This window comes from Rhinoraja longicauda, chromosome 1 (assembly GCF_053455715.1).
Source record: "Rhinoraja longicauda isolate Sanriku21f chromosome 1, sRhiLon1.1, whole genome shotgun sequence".
Classification (NCBI taxonomy): Eukaryota; Metazoa; Chordata; class Chondrichthyes; order Rajiformes; family Arhynchobatidae; genus Rhinoraja; species Rhinoraja longicauda.
Window position 1 is genome coordinate 101,036,119 of NC_135953.1, and position 27,418 is coordinate 101,063,536.

The 27,418-nt window shown below is 43.7% G+C and overlaps 1 protein-coding gene across 2 annotated transcripts in view; it reads left to right on the top strand.

Moving 5' to 3' along the window:
* Positions 1-13,979, top strand: part of LOC144595709 (alpha-synuclein-like) — a 63,484-nt gene extending 49,505 nt beyond the window's left edge. For both annotated transcript variants that reach the window (XM_078403266.1, XM_078403256.1), the window contains 2 exons: positions 8,693-8,785; positions 13,147-13,979. In XM_078403266.1, the coding sequence (XP_078259392.1) occupies positions 8,693-8,785; positions 13,147-13,179 (126 nt within the window). In that variant the 3' untranslated portion in view covers positions 13,180-13,979. The remainder of the gene's footprint in view (positions 1-8,692; positions 8,786-13,146) is intronic.
* Positions 13,980-27,418: the final 13,439 nt, after the last annotated feature.

Sequence of the window (27,418 nt, forward strand, 5' to 3'; positions counted from 1 at the left end):
ACCAAAACTGCACACAGTACTCCAGGTGCGGTTTCACTAGGGCCCTGTACAACTGCAGAAGGACCTCTTTGCTCCTATACACAACTCCTCTTGTTATGAAGGCCAACATTCCATTGGTTTTCTTCACTGCCTGCTGCTTCCTTTGTGACTGATGCACTAGGACACCCTGAACTCGTTGTACGTCCCCTTTTCCTAACTTCACACCATTCAGATAATAATTTGCCTTCCTATTCTTACCACCAAAGTGGATAACCTCACACTTATCCACATTAAACTGCATCTGCCATGCATCCGCTCATTCACAAAAATGCTGAAGTGCCTGCTACAGTAAACAACGCTTCAGAGGAAACTTCCGGATATAAGGAGCAGATGAATCTTCGTTCGGCAAAACAATTTGCTACGTTGTTCCCAGAGATCACTTTATTTGGCTATCTTAAATAAAGTCTTGATTGTCTTACTCAATCTTTGTGTTGTGTTTTAAAGTTTTCTTTAACAACACCAATTGCAGGAAAATGGGGTTAACGTGGATAGGCATCTTGATCGGCATGGACTAGTCGGGTCGAATGGCCTGTTTCTGTGCTGGTTGACTCTGTGACTCTGTATCACTGTACTGTGTAAGACTTATCCAATATGATTCTTGGGGTTGTCAATGACCTTGACATTGAGCAGATTAAAGTGCCCACAAAATCACTGAGGATGTAAGATCCATCTACAGGAGCAGCTGGTGACTCTAAATATAGAGAAACATTAGATGTAGGATCCTTAACTTTCACTGTGGCCTTTATTTAATGACAGGATCAAGTTGGATTGCATGGAGCTACCAACAATGGTAAAGTTAATGCAAGAAATGCCACTCCGATGAGGCCCATTGTGTTCTCTATTGAACCAAAGGAGATATAATCACAAACTATACAACAGGAATGATGTCTCACCAGCAGATAATTCCTACTTTGTCCATCATACTATGCAACCTGCCACCAACACTGGGCACCATGCCAACTGTGAGGCTTATTCAATATCAAGCTACAATTGACTGGCATCTAGCCAACTGCTCTTGGTCTTTCTGATGGCATCTTTTCATTTGCCATGTGTAACCCGATTCCTGACATTCAATGGACAACTCAGCCACTGATGATGTATGGAGTAATTCAGCAGGTCAGGCTGCCTGACTTACTCCAGCATTTTGTGCTTCGGTGTAAACCAGCATCTGCAGCTCCTTCCTACGCTGATGTATGGCTTGCTTGCATTCTGGGTTGTAGAGTTGGCCAGAAGTAAATGGTTCACAGCTACAGTTTGAAAGGAACAAAACACAGCAAGAAAAATAGTCCATTCAGCCCTCAACACCAATTTTCAGTCAGTTCAATCCTAGTCTGTGCTCTCATTAGCCTTTCCAAGTACAAATTAATCAACAACAGTGTTGCATTTCATAACTAGCTTTGCTTTGGCAGTTTTCTGGAAGAGTGCTACAGAACTACAGCAGGGGCGACACAGTGGCACAGAGTTGCTGCCTTACAGCGCAAAAGACCCAGGTCTAATCCTAACTATAGGTGCTGTCTGTACGGAGTTTGTAAGTTCTCCCTGTGACCGCACGTGTTTTCTCCACATGCTCCGGTTTCCACCCACATTCCGAAACTATGGAGGTTTGTAGGTTAACTGGCATAAGGTCATGTCATAAGGGATAGGTGTAGAATAAGGCCATTCGGCCCATCATCTACTCTGCCATTTCATCATGGCTGATCTGTATCTCCTTCCTACCCCCATTCTCCTGCCTTCTTCCCATAACCTCTGACACCTGTATTAATCAAGAATCTATCTATCTCTGCCTTAAAAATATCCACTGACTTGGCCTCCACAGCTTTCTGTGGCAAAGAATTTTAGAGATTCTAAAGAAATCTTTAGAATTCTGACTAAAGAAATTTCTCCTCATCTCCTTCCTAAAAGAACGTCCTTTAATTCTGAGGCTATGACCTCTAGTCCTAGACTCTCCCACTAATGGAAACATCCTCTCCACATCCACTCTATCCAAGCCTTTCACTATTCTGTATGTTTCAATGAGGTCCCCCTTCATTCTTCTAAACTCCAGTGAGACAGGCTCAGTGCCAACAAACGCTCATCGTTGGTTAAATTACTCATTCCTGGGATCATTCTTGTAAACCTCCTCTGGACCCTCTCCAGAGCTAGCATATCCTTCCTCAAATATGGTGCCCAAAATTGCTCACAATATTCCAAATCTGGCCTTACCAACGCCTCATAGAGCCTCAACATTACATCCCTGTTTTTTTATACAAGCCCTCCTGAAATAAATGCTAGCATTGAGTTAGCTTTCTTTACTTCTGATTCAACTTGCAGATTAACTTTTCGGGAATCCTGCACCAGCACTCCCAAGTCCCTTTGCACCTCCGATTTCTGGATTCTCACCCCATTCTCAAAATAGTCTACGCCTTTATTCCTACTACCAAAATGCATGACTCCACACTATACACTATATTCCATCTGCCACTTGTCTGCCCACTCTCCCAACATGTCCAAGTCCTTCTGCAGAGTCCCTGCTTTCTCTACACTACCTGCACCTCCACCTATTTTCATATCATCTGCAAACTTTGCCACAAAGCCTTCAATCTCCTCATACAAATCATTAATATACATCGTGAAGAGTAGCGGCCCCAACACCGACTCTTGCAGAACTCCACTAATCACTGGCAGCCGACCAGAAAAAGCAACCTTTATTGCCACTCTTTGCCTTCTGCCATCCAGCCAACCTGCTATCCATGCCAGTATCTGAACTGTAAATGAGGTTGTTCACTAGAATACAGGCACAAGACATGGTTAACATACTATGTGTAGGAAAGAACTGCAGATGCTGGTTTAAATTGAAGGTAGACACAAAATGCTGGAGTAACTCAACAAATGAAAATATGCCGTCAGAAAGACCAAGAGCAGTTGGCTAGATGCCAGTCAATTGTAGCTTGTTATTGAATAAGCCCTATTATTCCACCCTATCATGATCCTTATTTCATGTTTCCTTTTTTATATTTATGCTTCAATTAGAATATATTTGCCTATGCTCAATTTTTGTGCAATCATGTTTTTGTGTTTGTGCCAGGTTTGAAGCCATATCTTTTATTAAAATGTTTATCCTGAAGCAATTTTCATTACAGCCCTGCACAAATGTTCAAAATGCAAGTTTGCTTATCGTAAAGCCAGTTTCATAATTAGGTCAGATTCTAGTATAAAATATTGTTCATATATGTAGGAGGGAGAAGTGACTAATGTTTATTTACATTTTGCTTGCTGGAATACAAGTTATATTAGTGATGGACTAAATTACAAAGATTCTAAACTTTTCACCAATTAGTTACGAATCATGCATACACACCATGACTTATATCTAGAGCTTAATGTAATAACAAGGAGGTGCAGATGCTGGTTTACTAAAGAAAGACACGAAATGCTAGAGTAACTCAACAGGTCAGGCAGCATCTCTGGAGAACATGGATAGGTGACGTTTCGGGTGAGGACCCTTCTTCAGACATCACGGGGTTGTGGAGGTACAGAAATCTGGAAGAGAGGAGGGGCAGGACAGAGGAGCAGGACAGAGCATGGCCGGTAACAGGTGAACAGATGCAAGGTTTTTTTTTAAATGCATTAGCAAATTTGCCGATGATACAAAGCTAGGTGGCAGTGTGAACTGTGAGGAAGATGCTATGAGGTTGCAGGGTGACTTGGACAGGTTGTGTGAGTGGGCGGATGCATGGCAGATGCAGTTTAATGTAGATGTGTGAGGTTATCCACTTTGGTGGTAAGAATAGGAAGGCAGATTATTATCTGAATGGTGTCAAGTTAGGAAAAGGGGACGTACAACGTGATCTGAGTGTCTTAGTGCATCAGTCACTGAAAGGAAGCATGCAGGTACAGCAGGCAATGAAGAAAGCCAATGGAATGTTGGACTTCATAACAAGAGGAGTTGAGTATAGGAGCAAAGAGGTCCTTCTGCAGTTGTACAGGGCCCTAGTGAGACCGCACCTGGAGTATTGTGTGCAGTTTTGGTCTCCAAATTTGAGGAAGGATATTCTTGCTATTGAGGGCGTGCAGCGTAGGTTTACTAGGTTAATTCCTGGAATGGCGGGACTGTCATATGTTGAAAGACTGGAGCGACTAGGTTTGTATACACTGGAATTTAGAAGGATGAGAGGGGATCCTATCGAAACGTATAAGATTATTAAGGGGTTGGACACGTTAGAGGCAGGAAACATGTTCCCAATGTTGGGGGAGTCCATAACCAGGGGCCACAGTTTAAGAATAAGGGGTAGGCCATTTAGAACAGAGATGAGGAAAAACTTTTTTAGTTAGAGAGTTGTGAATCTGTGGAATTCTCTGCCTCAGAGGGCAGTGGAGGCCAATTCTCTGAATACATTCAAGAGAGAGCTAGATAGAGCTCTTAAGGATAGCAGACTCAGGGGGTATGGGGAGAAAGCAGGAACGGGGTACTGATTGACAATGATCAGCCATGATCACATTGAATGGCGGTGCTGGCTCGAAGGGCCGAATGGCCTACTCCTGCACCTATTGTCTATTGTCTATTTTGATAAGTAGATTGGTGGATATGTAATCATCTCATGTCTTTGTCTAACAATTTTATCAAAAACCTCTTCAGACTCAAGTACAATGGAGAGAGCAAAGAGGAAGATACAGAGTACAGAATATAGTTCTAAGCAGTGTAGCACATTGTAGTGCATCAGTTCCTCAGACAAAGTCCAATGTCCTCAATGGTGAAGAGGTGAATCCAACAGTACACTAGCTTATGGGAGGACCATTCAGAAGCCTAATAACAGAGGGAAAGAAGCTGTTCCTGAGTCTGGTGGTGCGCACTTTCAAGTTTCTGTATCTTCTGCCGGATGGGAGCAGGGAGAATAAATGACCGGCATGGAGACAAATCTTTCATTGTATTGGCTTTTCCAAGGCAGTGCAAGCTCACCCCATTTGCCTGTGTTTGGCCCATAAACTTCTAAACTTTTCCTATCCATACAAAGATGACATTACAGGGACTTAAAATAAAAGCTTTAGTCATCCTCGTGCTCAATTTGTGTTAATTTAACTTGATATTATATAACTTGGTATTATATGTAGTTCAACCCCACTTTCATATCAGAGACATGATAATCATGCTCCACTGTCTTGGAGTAGCTTTAGTGGGTCAACTAAGTGTAGTATTTGCACATCACATCAGTTTAAGATATTTAGCATATTTTGGATTCATTTTCATTGGCTTTGTTAGAATACTTCTCATTATCAAGAATGATAGGAGTCCCAACGAGTCAAAGAATGACTTACAATAATCCCAACTTCAAGAAGGGAGTTGATTGTAATTCTATTTGACAGCTCAGTGAACCATCCTTTGAAACCTAAGGCCATCTCACTCTCTGCTGCCTTTGCTATCATTCAAAGCACCATCCTTGCGTAAGTGCCCCACCTTAAGTTCCCGGATAAACAAATTCCCATTGTAATTTTTAAATCCCTCCGTTGTATCATCTCTGAAATGCCTTCTTGCCATTCATCCTCTGGGATATCTGCATTCCACCATTCCTGGTCTCTGGAATATCGCTGAATTCAACTTCCCACCGGTAACAGGGCAGCACAGTGGAGCAGCTGATATAGCTGCTGCCTCACAATGCCAGAGACGTGGGTTCAATCCTGACCTCAGGTGCTGAACGTGTGAAGTTTGCATGTTCTCCCTGTGACTGCGTGGGTTTCCTCCGGGTCCTCTGGTTTCCTCCACACCCCCAAAGATGTGCAGTCTGAAGAAGGGTCCTGCCCCGAAATGTCATTTATCCATGTTTTCCAGAGATGCTGCCTGGTCTGCTGAGTTACTCCAGCACTTTATGTCCTTTTTTTCCCACAAATGTGTGAGTTTGAAGGTTAATTGCCCTACCCAAAGAATATTGCCCCAATGTTAAAACATACAACATGACCTATGTTCTATGTTTCAGTATGTAGAAAGTGAATGGGAAGGTGGGATAACACAGTACTCGTGTGAACAGGTCAGGATCGGTAGATTTGGTGAGCGGAAGAGCCTGTTTCCATGCTGTAAATCTAAACTAAACTAAACAGCCATACCTTCGGCTGCTAAACAATACAATACAATATATCTTTATTGTCATTGTACCCAGGGGTACAACGAGATTGGGAAACCATCAAACTCTGGAATTACTTTCCCAAATCTCTCTATATCTCCCTTCCCTTCTTTTAAGACATACCTTAAAACCTATTTCTTTCAATAATATTTGGTTTTCTGCCAAAAGGCTCTGATGTTACAGGATATCAGATTTAATCGATAACATTGATAAAACACAGTGGGATTTTTCACTTGATTAAAGGTATTATGTAAGTGCAAGTTGTGGGTGTCAGAGTGCTTACTTCCTAGTAACTCTGCCACAACAGGCCCTTTGACCTGTGAATTTAAAGTAACACAGTTTCAGATCTCCTCCGTATTCTAAACTGAGGTAGAACAGGTTGCGGTAGAGTTAAGAAGTCATACGGCACAGTGGCAGAGCAGCAGAGTTGCTGCCTTACAACACCAGAGATTCAGTTTTGATTTTGACTAAGGGTGCTGTCTGTACAGTTTGTACGTTCTCCCTGTGACCACGTGTGTTTTCTCCGGGTACTCTGGTTTCCAAAGACGTGCAGGCTTGTAGCTTAATTGGCTTCTGTAAATGGTCCCTGGTGCGTAGAATAGGACTAGTGAACGGGTGATCAATGGTCCACATGGACTCGGTGGGCTGAAGGGCCTGTTTCCATGCTGTATCTCTAAACTAAACTAAAGTAAACTAAATTAAACAGGCCCTTCTGACCACTGGTCCTCGCCAACTATCATTTCCATTAATTCTATACTAATCTGCAGAGCAAACCCATAAGCAAACCTATAAGGAACGTGTGCAAACTCCATACAGACAGCAACAGAGGTCAGCTGTGGGCTAGGTGAAAACAAATTACAACCCAGAATATTGATTTCTCAAACTTCAAGTAACCCTTTAATCTCTTCTCCATCCGTCCCTCCCCCACCCTCGTCACTTTACTAGTTCCGCTGTTGTCCTGGTGAGTTTCACTGTCTGTAACTCGTTTTCACCTAACCCACAGCTAACAATGGACTGTTTTCTCAATCATCGTTACTTTTTTGCATATCTTTCATTCATTCTTTTCTACATCTCTCTATATCACCGTCTATATTCCTTGTTTCCCTTTCCCCTGGCTCTCAGACTGAAGAAGGGTCTCGGCCTGAAACGTCACCTATTCCATTTCTCCAGAGGCCTTACCTGCTGAGTTACTGCAGCTTTTTGTGTCTATCTTTGGTTTAAACCAGCATCTGCAGTTACTTCCTACACTTCATGACTTTAATGTTTAAGTCCACACCGAACATCGATTCCCCAATGACACATTAGTTTCATGTTATTCATCTTTCTTATCCAATCCATTGATACCAGGGGCAATTTACAAAGCCACATATTTGGAGTGTAGTAGGAATCCAGAGCACCTGGAGGAAACCCACACGTCACAGGAAGAACGTGCAAACTCCGCACAGACAGTACCTGAGGTCAGGATTGAACCCGGACCTCTGGCGCTCTACCAGCTCTACCATCCGTGCCACTGTGTTCTAATGCTCTTGTTTCTGAGTCTAGTGGTGCGCGCTTTCAAGCTTCTGTGCCTTCTGCTCTTTGTATATAAATGGACATGGTCTGGATACATGGCAGATGCAGTTTAATGTAGATAAGTGTGAGGTTATTCACTTTGGAAGTAAGAATAGAAAGGCAGATTATTATCTGAATGGTGTCAAGTTAGGAGGAGGGGGAGTTCAACGAGATCTGGGTGTCCTAGTGCATCAGTCAATGAAAGGAAGCATGCAGGTTCAGCAGGCAGTGAAGAAAGCCAATGGAATGTTGGCCTTCGTAACAAGAGGAGTTGAGTATAGGAGCAAAGAGGTCCTTCTACAGTTGTACCGGGCCCTGGTGAGACCGCACCTGGAGTACTGTGTGCAGTTTTGGTCTCCAAATTTGAGGAAGGATGTTCTTGCTATGGAGGGCGTGCAGCGTAGGTTCACTAGATTAATTCCCGGAATGGCGGGACTGTCGTATGTTGAAAGGCTGGAGCGATTGGGCTTGTATACACTGGAATTTAGAAGGATGAGGGGGGATCTTATTGAAACATATAAGATAATTAGGGGATTGGACACATTAGAGGCAGATAACATGTTCCCAATGTTGGGGGAGTCCAGAACAAGGGGCCACAGTTTGAGAATAAGGGGTAGGCCATTTAGAACGGAGATGAGGAAGAACTTTTTCAGTCAGAGGGTGGTGAAGGTGTGGAATTCTCTGCCTCAGAAGGCAGTGGAGGCCAGTTCGTTGGATGCTTTCAAGAGAGAGCTGGATAGAGCTCTTAAGGATAGCGGAGTGAGGGGGTATGGGGAGAAGGCAGGAACGGGGTACTGATTGAGAGTGATCAGCCATGATCGCATTGAATGGCGGTGCTGGCTCGAAGGGCTGAATGGCCTACTCCTGCACCTATTGTCTATTGTCTATTGTCTATTGAAACATTCATTTTAATCTGATACTGGAGACAGCGATTGTTTTAACGAACAGGGGTAGAACTGAAAGCTGTTTTGAATACATCGGTATTGACAAGCGATTCACTTTGTTGACAGGATGAAGATATCTTCCCGCAGGAAGGTGTGATGGACAGCACAGAAGCGCTGCAGATAGATCCTGACGCTGAGACCTATGGGGCAGTGCCCGGGGTAAGTGGAACCTGCTCTTGTTAAGTCTTGAGGAGGTCAAAACGGAGGGATATGAACAGTGAAACTAGCAGGTGGGGGAGGCATGGAGAGAGACGGGGTGCAAAGGGTTGGTTACCTGAACTTAGATAAATCAATATTCATATGATACGATATGAAACGATAGAACCTTATTTATCCCAGGAGGGAAATTGGTCTGCCAACAGTCACAAAAGACAACAAGATAATGAAACATGAAATTAAAGTGACAAGTGGAAAGTCCATTATTGGGGCTATCCAAAGATTGGGGAGGGAGGGAGGGAGGGAGGGAGGGAGGGAGGGAGGGAGGGAGGGAGGGAGGGAGGGAGGGAGGGAGGGAGGGAGGGAGGGAGGGAGGGAGGGAGGGAGGGAGGGAGGGAGGGAGGGAGGGAGGGAGGGAGGGAGGGAGGGAGGGAGGGAGGGAGGGAGGGAGGGAGGGAGGGAGGGAGGGAGGGAGGGAGGGAGGGAGGGAGGGAGGGAGGGAGGGAGGGAACTGCTGGGTGCGAAATATGAGGTGCTGTTCCTCCAATTTGCATTTGGCCTCACTGTGACTCTATTGATCTGTCTAAACGCTGGAATGTTGGCTCAGTTGAATTAAACTGTGCGGTCTGGGATAGCTAGTGGAGTTCCAGACACCGTGGCTGATCTCGAGGACTGGAGTTGCAAAGGAGGCTCTCGTGAGGAATCCATCCCATGATATTTTCAGTCAGGAATCGAAGAACAAGTTTATTTTACAGGCAACCAAGCAACACTAAACAACCTGTTTACAACACTAACACTACCTGTTTCATAAGAGGAATAGATCGGGTAGATACACTGTGTCTCTTACCCAGAGTAGGGGAATCGAGAACCAGAGGACATAGGTTTAAGGTGAGGGGGGGGGAAGATTTAATAGGAACCCGAGGGGTAACTTTTTCATACCAAGGATAGATGGTGCGTGGAACAAACTGCCAGACGAGGTAGTTCAGGCAGGTTCACGTTCACAAGTTAAAAGAGCAGAATTCGGCCCATCTGGTCTACTTCACCATTCAATCATGGCTGATCTATCTTTCCCTCTTTCAGTTTAGTTTATTGTCACGTGTACCGAGGTACTCTCAACCCCATTCTCCTGCCTTCTCCCCATAACCCCTGACCCCCTTGCTAATCAAGAATCTATCAATCTCCACCTTAAAAAATATCCATTGGCTTGGCTGCCATTGCCTTCTGTGCCAATGAATTTCACTGATTTACCACCCTCTAGTCCTAGACTCTCCCACTAGTGGAAACGTCCTCTCCATGGCCACTCTATCACTCTCACTTTCTTTGCACTTTTTTAATATATACAGCATCTTAGGTGCAAAACTCATTTATTATTTATTGGTTTTTATTGATATTGGTACTTATTGTGTTGGTTCCTATGTTTGTACGATTGTTTTTGGAAGATTTGCACTGTCGCACTGTTTCAGATGTAGCACTTCTAATTTTGTTGTACTGTTCGTACAATGACAATAAAGGCATATTATTATTATTATTATTATTATTCGGTAAGTTTTAATGAGGTTCCTTCTCATCCTTCTGAACTTCAGTGTGTACAGGCCCAGTCCACCAAACGCTCATCACATCAAACAACCCAATCACCCGTGGGATAATTGTCGTAAACCTCCTCTTGAACCCCCTCCAACGCCAGCAAATCCTTCCTCAGATATGGGACCCGAAACTGCTCACAATACTCCAATTGCGGCCTGACCAGTGCCTTATAAAGCCTCAGCATTGCATCCCTGTTTTTATATTTTTGTATTAACATTTTAGAGACATTTAGACAAGGTTCATGGATAGAATAGGTTTAGAGGGATATGGACCAAGTGTGGACAGGTGGAAGTAGTATAGATGGGGCATATTGGTCAGCATGGGCAAGTTTGTCCGAAGGGCCTGTTTCAACACTGTATAACGTTATGACTCAATAAGGAACTGCAGATGCTGGCTAACAAAGAAAAACACGATGTGCTGGCGTAACTCAGCAGATCTAGAGGACATGGATGGTGTGCAGACGTGACAGATCTGACCTTTTATTCAGACTCTTTGTCTTTGTCCTCCCCCTACCTCAATCAGTCCGAAGAAGGATGAATAGGCCAAAATGTGGCCTGTCCATGTCCTCCAGAGGTGCTGCCTGACTCGCTGAGTTACTCTGTGTTCTTGGCAAGATTCCAGTATCTACCGTTCCTTGTGTGCAGAGATCAGTTTTACATGCAATTTAGCGAAATAAATATGGATCAGTTTTCTAAGTCAGGGAGGAGGCACAAGAAACAACGGATGCCGAGAGTGGTGCCCCACTGCTGGGGATGGTTGATGCAGATTTGTCAGTGGCATTTCAAAGACCTTTGGGTCGGCACATAGATATGCAGGGAATGGAGGGATATGGGTTAAGTGCAGGTAGATAAGTGATGATCTTGGCATCATGCTCGTCACAGACATAGTGGGTCGAAGAGCCTGTTCCTGCACTGTACTGCTCTATGTTCTGTGTTCTAGAACTCGTGCAAGCATCCACTGCCACATCTTGGTTGAAACAGTTGCCAATGACATAGATAAGGTAGACAGTCAGAACCTTTACCCCATGGTGGAAATGTCCAACAAGAGAGAGGGAAAGTTTAGTCGAGATGTGTGGGGCGATTTATTTGCACAAGAGTGGTGGGGACCAGGAACACATTGCCAAGGATGGTGGTTGAGGCAGATACGATAGTGGCATTTAAGAGGCTTTTAGATGGGCACACAGAAATCAGTTCAGTTTCAGTTTAGTTTGCTTTATTGTCACGTGCACCGAGGTACAGTGAAAAGCTTTTGTTGTGTGCTAGCCAGCCAGTGGAAAGACAATATGTGATTAATCGAGCCATTCACAGCGTACAGATGCATGACAATGGAATAGTGTTTAGTGCAAGGTAAAGCCAGTAAAATGCGATCAAAGATAGTCTGAGGGTCCCCGATGAGGTAGATAGTAGTTCTGAACTGCTCTCTGGTTGCGGTAGGATGGCTCAGTTGCCAGACAACAGCTGGCAATGCAGGGAACAGAGGGACATAGATCATGTAGAGGCAGAAGAGATCAGTTTAACGGCATCATGTTTGGGCACAGAAATTATAGGCCGAAGGGCCTGTCCTATTCTACGTTCCATGGTGCACCTAAGAAAAGGGTTGAAGGGTTACGGGAGAGGAAGCAGGACAAATGGGAACAGGGCAGGACGAGGCAATTAACATGCAGCGGATGGAGAAGAGTATAACTCTCTGCAGTAATCCATGGAGATGTCTCGGAGCAGATGGTTGCAATGGTTATTGCGGTGTTGAGTCAACGGAGCCCAGACAAGCAGCACCTGCTTTCGATAATTAACCTGGGGTATGATGAACGCAAAGCAACCAGGGAGTGCTGGTCACTGTGCAGGGATGCTGGGAATGGTACCTGCGACTGCTGCCTGACCTGCAGGGTTGTCACTCTGCTGAAGACCATTGGAGCTCGTTCTACACACAAGAAGAATGGACATTCACCATCAACATCCCCTCACCAGTCTGCCAGCAACGATTAGACTTTAGAGATACTTTAGACCTCAGAGCTACAGCGCGGAAACAGGTCCTTCGGCCCACCGAATCAGCGCCGACCAGCGAACACCCCGTACACAAGCACTATTCTACGCACTAAGGACAAATTTACAATTTTCCAAAGCCAAATGATCGTACAAACCTGTACTATCCTCTAGTTCTATCCTACACACTGGAGGCAAATTACAAAGGTCAATTCGCCTACAAACCTGGATGTCTTTGGAGTGTGGGAGGAAACTGGAGCACCCAGAGAAACCGCGCACGGTCACAGGGAGAACGTGCAAACCCCATGCAGACAGCACCTGTCTTTGGAGCTGTGAGGCAGCAAAGCTACCGCTGCACCACCGTGCCACCTGTTGTAGCCCCGATCGCTTGTGTAGAATTTGACAGGTGCACTTTCTATTTATTCACCCTAGCAAAGCAGACAGTACTAGCAAGGCCCATCCATAATTGCCCTTGAGAAGATGTTGGTGAATCACTGAGTCAAACTGCTGGACCTTTGAGGTAAAGATACTCAGGCTGAATAATTGAGTCATAGAGTCATATGGTCCAACTTGCCCACACTGAGCAACATGTCCTATCTACACTAGTCCCACCTGCCTGCATTTGGCCCATTTCGCTCCAAATCTGTCCTATCCATGTACCCATCCAATTGTTGCAAGCACTTTGGAGTTCCAGGATTTAGACTGAGAGAAATCTTACAGAGGTGTATAAAATTATGAGGGGAATAGATATGTTGAATGCACTGATATTTTTCTCCATCTCGAATCTCTTCCTCCCTGCAGGACGAATATCAAGAATATGAGCCTGAAGCGTGAGTATCAAAGGAACAGACGCGCCAAGAACTCTTTCCCCCTTTTACTCTTTTTCCATGTGGAAGTCCTTCAATTCAGATGTGACTAGTTGTAAAATTCTTTCTTTAATCCCCGCCGAATGTGATTTTGTTCACGGCGTACTTTGAAGTCTTTCATTTGCTGTATTCGAGATTGTTGTGGATTTGACCAGGCTTTATCCCAGAGATCATCTTCCAATATAATGAAGCTCTGGTAAAGGGAGCCTCCCTATTCTGTAGATATTGGGCTGAGAATCCATCCTTGGTCACTTTTACAATTAAACACGCTGTCAATTAACAGCCGCACTCTGTACCCTGTTTCCGAAATTCGGTTCTATTGAAGTCAATGGAATGGGATTTCAGACTTGTAACACAAAATACCTTTACCACTGCAAAGCACATAATTGAGGATGAATTTACACCCCACTATTTCTGACCCCCAACGTTACAAAACTGTCTATGGTGATAATTCTACAAATGAAAGACTTTGTGTGTGCGTGTGTGTGTGCGTGTGTGAGTGCATGTGTGTGTATGTCTGTATGTGCGCGTGCGTCTGTGTGTCTGCGTGCGTAACTTTGTGCAACCTATTTATTACTATGTTCTCCATGTCAGATGACTCTGTTTGCTGAGGACTTTGTCTTGTGTACAATGTTTGCAATAGCCAGCATGGAGCTATGCACATAGGTATTCAAATGTGACACTGAAAATCAGTTTGTGCTGGTGTTTTAATGAGTGTATATAAATATCTGGTGTTTCTGTGAAACCAATTAAATGGTATGTACAAAACCTTTTCTGCCGTTGTGTCAGTTTCAATGTCACAGCCCTCCACAATTCACTAGAACGAGCACCATGGTGAATACATACCTCTGTACATTGTGCTATGTGCAAACTTCAGCCAGTAGAATTGATGCACTAAAGTGCTTATTTCTGTAGATGTTGCTGAGAGTTGTTGTGGGCATGCCAAACTTCCTAATCCTTCTCAAGATATAGAGGCATGGGTGTGATTTCTTGGCCATTGCTTCGATATGGACCATCTGACACCCAAAAGCACACCAAAGTCTGTACTTCCTGAGAAGGCTTTTTGAAGTTCGGCATGTCCCGAACAACTTTCACCAACTTCTACAAATGCATATTTTATTGGGATGCATGGATTTGTATCTCTAAAGATATTGCCACAGGAGATATTGCCACATGCAGCCACAGCATAGTTTGGGAACAGCTCCATCCAAGACCTCAAGAAATCGCAGAGAATTGTGGCTGCAGCCCAGACCATCGCACAAACCAATCTCCCATCCATTGACTCCATCAACACCTCACGCTGCCTCGGCAAGGTCACCAGCATAATCAAGGACGAGTCTCACCCAGGTCATTCTCTCTTCTCCACCCTCTCCCATCAGGCATGAGGTACGGAAGTGTGAAAACGCACACCTCCAGATCCAGGGACAGTTTCTCACCAGCTGTTATCAGCTAACTGAGCCATCCTATCAACAACTCGAGAGCGGTCATGAGCTACTATCTACCTCATTGGAGACCCTTGGACTATTTTTAATTGGATTTTTCTGGACTTTATCTTGCACTATTATGTGTTATTCCCTTTATCCTGAATCTCTATGCTGTGGATGGTTAACACACGACAAAAGGTTTTCACTGTACTTCGGTACACATGACAATAAACTAAACTAAACTAAGCTAAACTATTTCAGTACATTCCCATCATGCTGGAGACACTGGATCTATCTCAAGGATGAAGGAAGGTGTCATTGGGAAGAGGCAAAATTCACCTATGATTGTCGGTGCTAAGAACCACCCTGAGGATGGATCCTTTAAATGCCAGGCGAATGATCTCAGCACACTGGTGGGGAGAAGTGTCTTTGTGTCCATCTCAGCCACGGAACAAACATCTTAAAAAGTACCGACCTCAACGACCTTTCCTGGCAGCTCGTTCCATATACCCACCACCCTCTGCGTGAAAAAAAATTCCCCTCAGGTTCCTATTAAATCATTCCCCTCTCAGCTTAAACCCATGTCCTCTGGTTCTTGTTTCCCTCGCCCTGGGTAAAAGACCCATTCACCCTATCAATTCCCACCTGCTTGAAGCTTCACCATTAAATCTGGCTGCTTGTTTTACAATCCAGATTTTGAGAGGGATATTTTACTGAGTTTATAGCAAATGAGTCATTTTAAAAGTAAACGTGTTTGAAGACCGCAACTGCACTCATTTCCTTATTTCCTGGTGCATGTTTTGTGTCAAATCATCACCATTCTCAGTGGTCTGGGATGAGTCTACAACACACATTTGCGCCCTGATAGCAATCTACTTGAAATGCTACAAAATGGGAAAAGGGCATTTTCAAACCATTTCCATTGTTTGCCTTTGATTTTCCTGCAACATTTGTGATCTTGCATTTGTAATCTTTGGCTCATTTGTAATCGTGTATAGTCTTTTCACTGACTGGTTAGCAAGCCACCAAAATCTTTTCACTGTACCTCAGTACACGTGACACTAAACTAAACTAAACCTAAACCTTCCTTCGCTGCAACTGGGACCTGTGGAGTCCAGGACGGTAATCTTTTCCATCCCCAACTATATTTATAGTGCAAGGAATCAAACAGTCTTCTGTACTCCTCTTTGCAGACAGAGAACAAGCCAATGGACATTGGCAAGGAATGGGCTGATGTGGAAACAGCATCTAGTATTGCACAAAATAATAGGTTATGTTGTTCTAGATAAGTTGGGGCATATGAAAAATGGGCCTTGAGAGTCTATTGCAAAGTCTAATAGGCCACTAATGGAGTCATTTTGAACAGGCCCTTCGGCCCATCTTGCCCACGCCAATCAACATGCCCCATCTACACTTTATCCCACCTGCCTGCATTTGGCACATATCCCTCTAAACCATTACTAGCCAACTCAAGTTTCTTAGTTGGAGATTAGAGATTGGCAACAGGTTTCCATCTTCCCAGCCAAACCCACATCCTAGCGCTTTCTTTAAACATTGGTGGATATTTGTTGGAGGGTGGTGCATGATGGTTCCACAATGGAAGACCTGGGGCTGGGTTATAAACCATTGGGAGTTGATTTTGAAGACCATTTCGAGTTGGACTGCCTGAAGAAAAGGCCTGACCCAGCTCCCTGCCAAGAACAATCCAATTAGTTCCCGTCTTTGAGACTCATTATACAAAGAGTGGGATGGTGAATAGCCGTACTATTCTCAGTTGCCTGGGATTCTGTGAAGGGGCAGTCTTCCATTTTGGTGGATAATGGACGTGCACACTAATAATCAAACACCGTTCAGAGCAACAGTGGGGAACATCCATGGCCGTCTGTTCCTGATGGGTTGAAAATATTGATTGCCTTATCACGGTAAACGAATCTCAGTATGAAAACAACAATCAGTTTGGTAAGAATCATTCAATAGATATAATAGAATCAATAGTATTTTATTTGTCACATATGCAACTACACAGTGACATTCTTTTTACATATATTACACTTTCAGGCGCCGCCATTTTTGGCATCATTATTCAAAGTCCAAAGTCCGGTTGGTCCAGATAATTCCAGCTTGTTTATGGAACTGTACAATTTTGTCATGGTTTACGGCTTCCGCCTAGGATCTAAGTTGATTATGAGCTTGTGTCATGATAGTTTCCCAAGGTGCAGTGATATAACTTAACAGTGTCATAAAATGAACGGAATTATTACACCCAAGCTTTCTCAAAAGACCTTGCGTTCTTGGATTATCATTTAATTAAATGTCAACTTTTTCTCAGCATTGTGATAAGAATAAACTCCTTCTATGACCTGCCCCTCCTCCCTTCCAGTTTTCTTTCCACCCACCCCAGTCCTCCTCCCCCAATCAGTCTGAAGAAGAGGTACCTATCCATGTTCCCCACAGATGATTTCTGGCCCACAGAGTGACTCCAGCAGTTTGTGTCTTTTTTGTAAACCAGCATATACAGTTTAGTTTAGTTTAGTTTAGTTTAGTTTAGTTTAGTTTAGTTTAGTTTAGTTTAGAGATACAGTGCAGAAACAAGCCCTTCAGCCCATCGAGTCTACTCCAACCAGTGATCCCTGTGCACAAGCACTGTCCTACACACGGAGGACAATTTACAATTTTACAGTTAATTAACCTCTATTGGCTTCTGTAAATTGTGCCTAGGATAGAACTAATGTAGTGATCATTAGTCGGTGCAGACTCGGTGGGCTGAAGGGCCTGTTTCTACGCTGTATCTCTAAATTAAATTACACTAAAATGTAGGAAACACTCAGCAGGTCAGGCAGCATCTGTGGGGAAAGAGAAACAGTTGAAGTTTCAGGTCCGTGACCCTTCATCAGAATATTTTCTACTTTCTACCTTTTACTTTGTACTTTGTTTTTCTTTCTGATCGGACATTTGTTGGTTACAGCACAACTTCCACAGTCTCTTCTCTGGCCACTTAAAGCATTTCAAACATGTTACCTGAGTAAACAACACCGACCATGCCCCTGGTTACCTAAAAATTCAGATTCAGATAATTTTATTGTTGTATTCACCAGGGTGCATTGAAATTCCTTGTTTGCATGCTCACTGAATGAACAGTATACATACAGTAATAATAAATACGACAGCAATGGCAAAAACAGCAAAATGGTGCAAGATTGCAGTGCAGTCCAGAAGTAGTGCAAAAAGAATTAAAAACTATAATGACAGAGTATCCATATGATGTAGAGTTGAGAGTATGTGGCAGTATCTCCAGGATTGGGAAAGATCCATATGAGGAATCATGCATCAATTCAAGAGTCAAGAGAAACAAGAGAGGGAGTCAAGATTGTTTAATTGTCATAATTGTCTCGAAAACTGAACAATAACATTCTTACTTGCAGTAGCACAACAGGTCTGCAGACAGAGTACTCAAGCATAACATAATAAACGTCACGGTAGGGCTGCACGGTAGCGCAGCGGTAGAGTTGCTGCTTTACAGCGAATGCAGCGCCGGAGACTCAGGTTCGATCCTGACTACGGGTGCTGCACTGTAAGGAGTTTGTTCGTTCTCCCCGTGACCTGCGTGGGTTTTCTCCGAGATCTTCGGTTTCCTCCCACACTCCAAAGACGTACAGGTATGTAGGTTAATTGGCTGGGTAAAATGTAAAAATTGTCCCTAGTGGGTGTAGGATAGTGTTAATGTACGGGGATCGCTGGGCGGCACGGACTTGGTGGGCCGAAAAGGCCTGTTTCCGGCTGTATATATATGATATGATATGAAACAAAAATAAATAAATGATTATTAAAAAACCTGAATATTAATCCTCATATAAAAGCCTGAAGCCTCTGCAACAGATGAATATACAATTGAGGAGCCAAGACTGGTGGAGCCAATAGGTCTGTGTGAGGAAACAAGGAACTGCAGATGCTGCTTTACAAAAATAGACACAAAGTGCTGGAGTAACTCAGCGCAACAGGCAGCCCCTCTGTAAAACATGGATAGGCGACATTTTGGGTCGGGCCCCTACTTCTGGTATGTGTGCATTCTTATCTTAGAGATACAGTGTGGAAACAGGCCCTTCAGCCCACCGAGTCCATGCCAACCAACGATCACCCATGCACTAGTTTTATCCCACATGAGGGACACTTTACTATTTACAGAAGCTAATCAACCTGCAAACCTGCACGTCTTTGGGATGTGGGACAAAACCAAAGAACCCGGAGAAAACCCACGCAGTCACAGGTAGAACGTGCAAACTCAGTACAGACAGCACCCAAGGTCAGGATGGAACTCAGTTTTCTGGCACTGTGAGGCAGCAACGCTACCGCTGCACCACTCTGCTGGCCAATATAAAAGTTGCAGAATTCACCTCAGAAGACCAATTGATGCATTGTAAACTTTATACGAACTACAGCCCAGTTTGGTAGAGAAAGTGGGCAGCAGAGTGGCGCAGTCGTAGAGTTGCTGTCTTGCAGCACCAGACACCCGGGGTTGATCCTGACTACGGGTGCTGTCTGTACAGAGTTTGTACATTCTCCCTGCCGCTACGAGGGTTTTCTCCAGGTGCCCCGGTTTCCACACACACTTCAAAGACATACAGATTTGTAGATTAATTGGCTCCGGTAAAATTTTAAATTGTCCTTAGTGTGTAGGGTAGTGCTAGTGTACTGGATGATTGCTGGTCAGTGCAGACTCGATGGGCCGAAGGGCCTGTTTCCACCCTGTATCTCTAAAGTCTCTGAAGTATCTCTTAAAAAAAAGGAAATTGGAGGGAAGGTAGCTGACACAAAAACAACGTTGTGATTTACATCCTAACCTGTTGGGAGGCAACAAAGAGAAACAATTCAAAGAAGAGAAGATAGTCAGAGAGAGGTAGATCTATGTGGAAGTGGAACACTGTAAGAATATACAATTTCGAAACAATAACTTGTTCGAATTGGAGAAGTCAAAAGTCTGAAGTTGATCAATATTTTCAATGAGAAATACATGAGGAAGTCAGATGGTGTATTTATTACAGAGTTGAATATGAAAGAAGACTCAGATCAACAAAGATAGATCAGTCTGTCACAGATCCATCAGAAATAATTACTTTAGCAGGAATTGTTTATTGGACTGGAGACCTGTGACTAGTGGCGACGTTTACTGTTTGTGGTTTATATCAAAGATTTGGATGAGATTGTACAAGGCATGATTAGCAAGTTTGCAGATAACATGAAAGTGGGTGGCATCGTAGAACGAGCAAAGAAGGTTATCAAAAATTGCAGCAGGGTCTTGATCGGTTGGGCAGGTCGGCTGAGGAATGGTTAATGGAGTTTAATACAGATAAGTGCGAGGTGTTGCATTTTGGGAAGTCAAACCAGGGCAAGATCTTCATAGTGAATGGCAGTTCATAGTGTAGAGCCGCGGGATCTAGGAGTGCAGGGACATAGTTCCTTAAAAGTGGCATCACGTATAGATAGGGTGGTCAAGAAGGCTTTTGGCACATTGGCCTTCATCAGTCAGTGTATTGAGTATAGACATTTGGAGGTTATGTTACAGTTGTATAAGACATTGGTTAAGCCACGTTTGGAGTATTGTATTCAGTTTTGGTCACCCTGTTATAGGAAAGATGTTGTTAAGCTGGAAAGGGTGCAGAAAATATTTACGAGAATGTTGCCAGGAGTCGAGGGCCTAAGCTATAGGGAGAGGTTGAGCAGGCTAGGGCTTTATTCCTAAGCACAGGAGGATGAGGGGTGATCTTATAGAGATGTGTAAGATCACGAGGGAAATAGATAGGGTAAGTGCACAGAGCCTTTTACCCAGAGCAGAGGACAAATTAGAGGGGAAAGATATAACAGGAAATCGAGGAACAACTTAATTTACACATATGGTGGTGTGTATATGGAACAAGTTATGGAGATATTTAAGGAGGAGATAATTAAGCCCACAACATTTAAAAGGCATTGGAACAGGTGCATGGATAAGATAGATTTAGAAGGATATGGGCCTAACGCAGGCAGGTGGGATTAGTGTCGATGGGACATGTTGGTCAGCATGGGCAAGTTGGGCCCAAGGGCCTGTTTCCATGCTGTATGACTCATAAGGTCAGACAGAATAGTAGAATTAGGCCAATTGGCCCATCAAGTTTACTCTGCCATTCAATCATGGTTGATCTACCTCTCCCTCCAAACCCCATTCTCCTTATTTCTCCCCATAACTACTGACACCTGTACTGATCAAAAATCTATCCATCTCTGCCTTAAAAATATCCACTGACTTGACCTCCACAGCCTTCTGTGGCAAAGAATTCCACAGATTCACCACCCTCGGACTCTATGGCTCTGTATGCAAAAGTTGTCCCTGAGGCCCCCTTTAAATGTTTCCCTTCTCACCTTAAGAATACCCCCTCTACTTTGAGAATATCCTACACTCGCAAAAGGATTGTAACCATTCACCTTCCCTTTATCCACGCTCCTCATAATTTTGTACACCTCTATAAAATCACCCTCTTCTACATCCCTGATACTCCTGAAGGGGTTTACTTGATCCCAACTGCCTATACTGCATATATGCCTCCTTCCATTTCCTGACCAGTGCCTCGATATACCTTGTCATCCAGGGTTCCTGAAACCTCCAGCTTTGCCCTTCACTCCAATGTTTTCAAGAGAGAGTTAGATTTAGCTCTTAGGGCTAAGGGAATCAAGGGATGTGGGGAAAAAGTGGGAACGGGGTACTGATTTTGGATGATCAGCCATGAGCATATTGAATGGCGGTGCTGGCTCGTAGGGCCGAATGGCGTACTCCTACACCTATTGTCTATGTTTCTATGTAACAGCTATACTCTGGCCCTGAACTCTACCTATCTCACATTAAAAGCCTCCCACTTGCCAGAAATCTCTTTGCTTGCAAACATCCTCTCCCTACCAACATTTGTAAGTTCTTGTCAAATGCTTTCACCCGGAAGAAAAATCAATGCTCAATAGAAATAATATTGACAAAAAGGCTATTCATTTTCATTAAATTTATTGATGGGTAAAGCATTTGAAAAGGTCGTAAAATCACAACAAATTAGACACCAAATAACACAGCATTAATTACTTTCCAAAACTCATTTGTTCAATTGTCTGTAAGATTGTAATTCAATTTTTATCCTGCATGTTCTGGCAACCAGCGTCAATTTGTTTGTTAATTTGTTGTGTTTAATCATTATTAGTCTGATAGTGAATGATTCTGTGAGTGTGTCGATCAATCTGAAGATGGTGATGATGTTTCTCAAGTAGTCTATTGACGCTCCCACTCTTTCCCTCTCTATTTGTTACTGAAACCTTGGTGAAGAAAAGACTCATTCAACTAATTCATGGTCGAATGAAGACTCTATTCCACCCAACCCCCGCTGTGTACGTTCAGGTAAAGGCAATTACTGACACCAAGTCAAAGCATAGTTCGACCCAGATAATCACCAAGATAGTTGGCAGATAAAGCATTAGGAGGAATTGGACAAAGCAAATTCAGAAAAATATCGGAACATCGAAAGGTACAGCACAGGACCAAGCCCTCCATATCCATGCCAAACATAATGTCAGTTTAATCTAACCTTCCTCTGTCTGCACATGATCCATATCCCTCCATTCCCTGCATTTCCATCTACATACCTAAAAAAACCTCAGTGGCAATATTGTACCTGCCTCTACCACCATCCTTGGTACTTCCCAGGATCCCACAACCCCCTATGTAAAAAACTTGCCCCGCTCTCAAAGAAGATTCACCAGAATAATTCCTGGGATCAGAGTATTACTCTATGAGGAAAGGTTGAACAGATTTGGTCTGTATTCTTTGGTGTTTGAGGTCCAAAGGAGGCTTGATGGGTTGAGATGTTGAGATGGTTTCAGTGGGACAATCTTGAACGAGGGGACATATTTTCAAGAGTATGTGCTGGTCATTTAAAACCGAGGTACTTAGAAATGTCTTCAAGCCAAGTCAAGTTTATTGTCATAAACACAAGTATAATGGGGAAAAGATCCAATAAAAAACTCGTTTGCAATAGAATTACAGGCACATAGACTCAGCCAACCTTCAAACAAAATTGTACATAAATTACACCTACATTCTTTAAACATTGCCCCTCTCATCTTAAAGCTATGCCCTCTGGTCTTTGACATTTCCAGCCTGGGAAAATGTTCTGTCCACCCTACCTACATTCTTCTCTATATTTCTAATAGGTCTCCTCTGATTTTGATAATAAGAAACTCAAAACTGACTGTCCTGTACTTAATATTTCAATCCTTGTTTTCAAATCTCTCCATCACATTGCCCCTCTCTAACTCTGTAAGCTCTTAAGATATCTGCATTCCTCCAGTATTGGCCTCTTGAGCATTTCCAGATTTAATTGGAGCCATATGGCCATACCACATGGAAACAGGCCCTTCGGCCCTACTCATCCTTGCCACCTTTGCTCCACCATTGGTGGTTGTGGCTTCAGATGCAAAGTCCTCTCCTGGAACATTTAATTTCAGATTTTCAACACCTGCATTTTTGCTTTGTAAATATTCATTAATGAAGTCGTAGAACCTTCAACATGGATGCAGGCCCGTCAGCTCGCCTTGTCCATGTGGACAAATTTTGACAAACTGAGCTAATCCCATTTGTTTGCATTTGGCCCACCGCGGTCTAAAGCCTTCCTATCCGTATATATGGCCAAATGTCTTTTAAAAGTGGTAATTCTACCTGCTCCTGTAGCCTCCTCTGCCAGATATTCCAGATGCTGCTGGTAAACCGACTGTATCACAGTGCCAGAGATTGGCTTCGATCATGATCTCAGGTGCGGTCTGTATGGAGTCTGCCCTTTCTCACTGTGACTGAATGATTTTCCTTCGGGTGCTCCGGTTTCCTCCCACATCCGAAAGACGTAGAAGTTTGTGGGCGCTAAAATTGTAAATTGTCCCTAGTGTGTGGGATAGTATTAGTGTGCAGCGATCACTGGTTGGTACGGACTCATAAGAGTGTCAAAGGTTACGGGGAGAAGGCAGGAAAATGGGGTTGAGAGGGAAAATAGATCAGCCAGGATCGAATGATGGTGTAGAGTCGATGGGCCGAATAGCCTAATTCTGCTCCTTTGCTTATGGTCTAATTCAAGAAAATGATACATCACCACTTTGTTTTTGCAACGAATGAGGAGGAATAAATGTGAACCTATCATTGCCAGTGCACACCTAACAGGGCTTTTCCCTCACACCTCCAGGACATGCATTAAATCCTGAGCTTTGGTGCTGTCTGCGAGGAGTTTGCATGTCCTCCCTGTGACCGTGTGGATTTTCCCCTGTGCACTCCCATGTTTGAGATGATCTGAAAGAAATGGGAAAGATGTCATAAAAACTCAAATCTTTGTATATTAAAAGGTTATATATTCAGATCTACTGATCTAACATCCTCACCCAAGAACTGAACATGGTGCAACTCCCTCCCTCAATACTGCTTCTAATTCTTCTGCCGTAAAGCTTAAATCAATTAGACACTGTCTTTCATGAGCCGCCTTAATCCACACTCTCGTCAACCATGGTGGGATATTTAAGGTTAGATCTTTCCCCATCAGGAAGTCTCAACAGTTAATTTTAGCTACCCTTAAGATTAGTCCCAGTGATTAATATGAACCATTTATCATTGGAATCTGATATTTAGACTTTAGAGACTTTAGAGATACAGCACAGAAACAGGCCCTTCGGCCCACTGACAAGTGGTCACCCTGTACACAAACACCATCCTACACAATAAGATCGATTTATAATTTTACCGGAGCCAATTAACTTACAAACCTGTACGCCTTTGGAATGTGGGAGGAAACCGAAGTACCTGGAGAAAACCCACATGGTCACAGGGAGAACGTACAAACTCTGTACAGACAGCATCCGTAGTTAGGATCGAACCCAGGTCTCTGGCGCTGTAAGGCAGCATCTCTACTGCTACGCTACTGTGCACCCCGATATAATGATTATATCTAAGAGGCATTTAGACAGACACTTAAAGAGACAAGGCATTGAAGGCACTAAGTCAAAATGGGACTATATGGGATTAGTGAAGATGGGCAAGGAGGTTGACATGGACATGGTGGGCAAAGGAGCATGCTTCTGTGCTGTACAACTTTGATTCAATGGCTCATTTAAAACTGGAGTGCATTGATTTTTGATTTGACATTGGCTTTGTTCAAAGAGTGAAGTGTTTGGTGTGGATGTGGAGCGGGGTAGAACATTCAGGTGCCCTTCACTACTTTGCCACGTAAGTGTCGCCACGGACTGATGTGATGCGATTCATACTGACAAGTTCTGGTCGCCCAGATGATCCTATCAATTTTACTTGGCTGCAATTGAGAAATCAAACTGCCCTAATCCAAAAACATTGGTGCATATCCCCAAATAATGAAAGGCCTCGATAGAGTGGATTTGGGGCGGATGTTTCCAGAAGTGGGGTAGTCGAGGACAAGAAGGCACAGCCTCAGAATAAAAAAACGTGCGTTTAGAATGAGGGTGAGAGGAATTTCTTTAACCAGAGTGTGGTGAGTCTGCGGAATTAATTGCCACAGACAATGGTTGCCCTACCATTGATCAGCAGAGTTGGCTTGGATTTGAAATTATTTGGAACCTCTCTTGACCCAGAACTAAGTCTTTATACTAACACTGCATGTGGATACGGTTTGGGGAAAGTACCTGTCATGGTCTTCCAGTTCATACTCTGATCACCCCAAAGAATGCAATACCCCCCAAACCTCAGTCACCCAAGTTTGGTAATGACTTAGACCATAAGACATAGGTGCAGAATTAAGCCACTTGGCCCATCAAGTCTGTTTTCCATTCAATCATGGCTGATCTATCTTTCCCTCACAATCCCCTTCCCCTGCCTTCTCCCCTTAACATAGAAACATAGAAGCATAGAAAATAGGTGCAGGAGGAAGCCATTCGGCCCTTCGAGCCAGCACCGCCATGCATTGTGATCATGGCTGATCATCCACAATCAATAACCCGCGCCTGCCTTCTCCCCATGTCCCTTGATTCCACTCACCCCTAGAGTTCTATCTAACTCTCTCTTAAATCCATCCAGTGATTTGGCCTCCACTGCCCTCTGTGGCAGACAATTCCACAAATTCACAACTCTCTGGGTGAAAAAGTTCCTTCTCACCTCAGTTTTAAATGGCCTCCCCTTTATTCTAAGACTGTAGAATACTATAACCTTTGACGCCATAACCCTTACTAATCAAGAGCCTATCAATCTCTATTTTAAAAATACCCCATGGCTTGGTCTCCACTACCGTCTGTGGCAATGAATTCCGCAGACTCCCCACCCACTGGGTAAAGGAATTCCTCTCATCTCCATTCTTAAAGTATGGCATTTTATTCTGAGGCTGTGTCTTTTTGTCCTCGACTCTCCCACTACTGGAAGCATCCTCTCCACATCCACTCTATCTAGGTCTTTAATAATTTGGGGCTATGGGCTCACGACCGCTAAAAGGATCCCCTCCAAATGCAATTTTGAATTGAAAATGCATTTTTGTTACTTCTTCGTCTTTGAGTCTAAATCCTGCATTTCCCACCCCAGCAGCACTGTGGAATACCTTAGTCATAGTGTCATACAGCATGGAAACAGGCCCTTTGACCCATCTTGCCATCACCAACCAACAAGTCCCATCTACACCTACCAGCATTTGGCCCATGTCCTGTTAAACCTGTCTTATCCAAGCACCTCTCCATACGTTTCTTAAATGTCTTGATACTACCTGTCTTAACTACCTCCTCCAGCAGCTTGTTCCATACACTCACCACCCTCTGTATGAAAAAGGTATCCCTCAGGTCTTTTCCCCCTCACCTTCAACCTATGTCGGCTGGTTCTCGATTCCCCCAGTCTGGGTAAGAGACTCTGTACTTCCATCCGATCTATTCCTCTCATGATTTTGTAAACCTCTATAAGATCACCCTTCATTCTCCTGTGCTCCGAGGATAGAGTCTCACCTGCTCAACCTCTCCCTATAGCTCAGGGCCTCGATCCCTGGCAACAGCCTTGTAAACCTTCTCAACACCCTTTCATTAGAAAGTCTGCAACAGCTCAAATTGGCAACTTGGCACCAAGGGCAAAAGAGATCCAGGCCTTGTCATTAACATCCAGATGCTGAAAACTGAATATTGATGTTTTTTTCAAATAATCAACCAGTAAACGGGCTCATGCCAAATATTGGAATGAAGCTTTCCAAGAGGGAAGTTAAGAAATAATTCTTCATGGAGAGGCCGAGGAGAAGTTTGGAACTATTCCAAGCATGGCAATGTACCTTGGGTCAAGTGTGAACGATGAGATTGATGGACTTTTGTTATTGGGTCACAGACTCATGGAGATGTACAACATGGAAACAAGCCCTTCGGCCCACCTTGTCCAGGTTGACCAAGTTGGTATTCTGGGCTGGTCCTATTTACCTGCATTGGGCCCTTAGCCCTCTAATTTTTTTCTTATTCATATATCCATGCAAGTGTCTTTTAAAGGTGATCAAATGTGTTGAGGGAATTGCGCTACAGTGGACGTATGGAGTTAGATGCACATCAACCTTGCTGTCAAAAATGACACAGAGTGCTGGAGTCACTCAGTGGGTCAGGCAGCTTTTCAGGAAAAAATGAATAGATGGCGTTTTGGGTTGGGACCCTTCTTCAGGCTCGCAGAGTTACTCCAGCAATTTGTGGGGTTTTTTTCTGTGAACCAGCATCTGCAGTTCCTTGTGTTTGCAATAACCTTTATGTCATTGAGTTAACCTT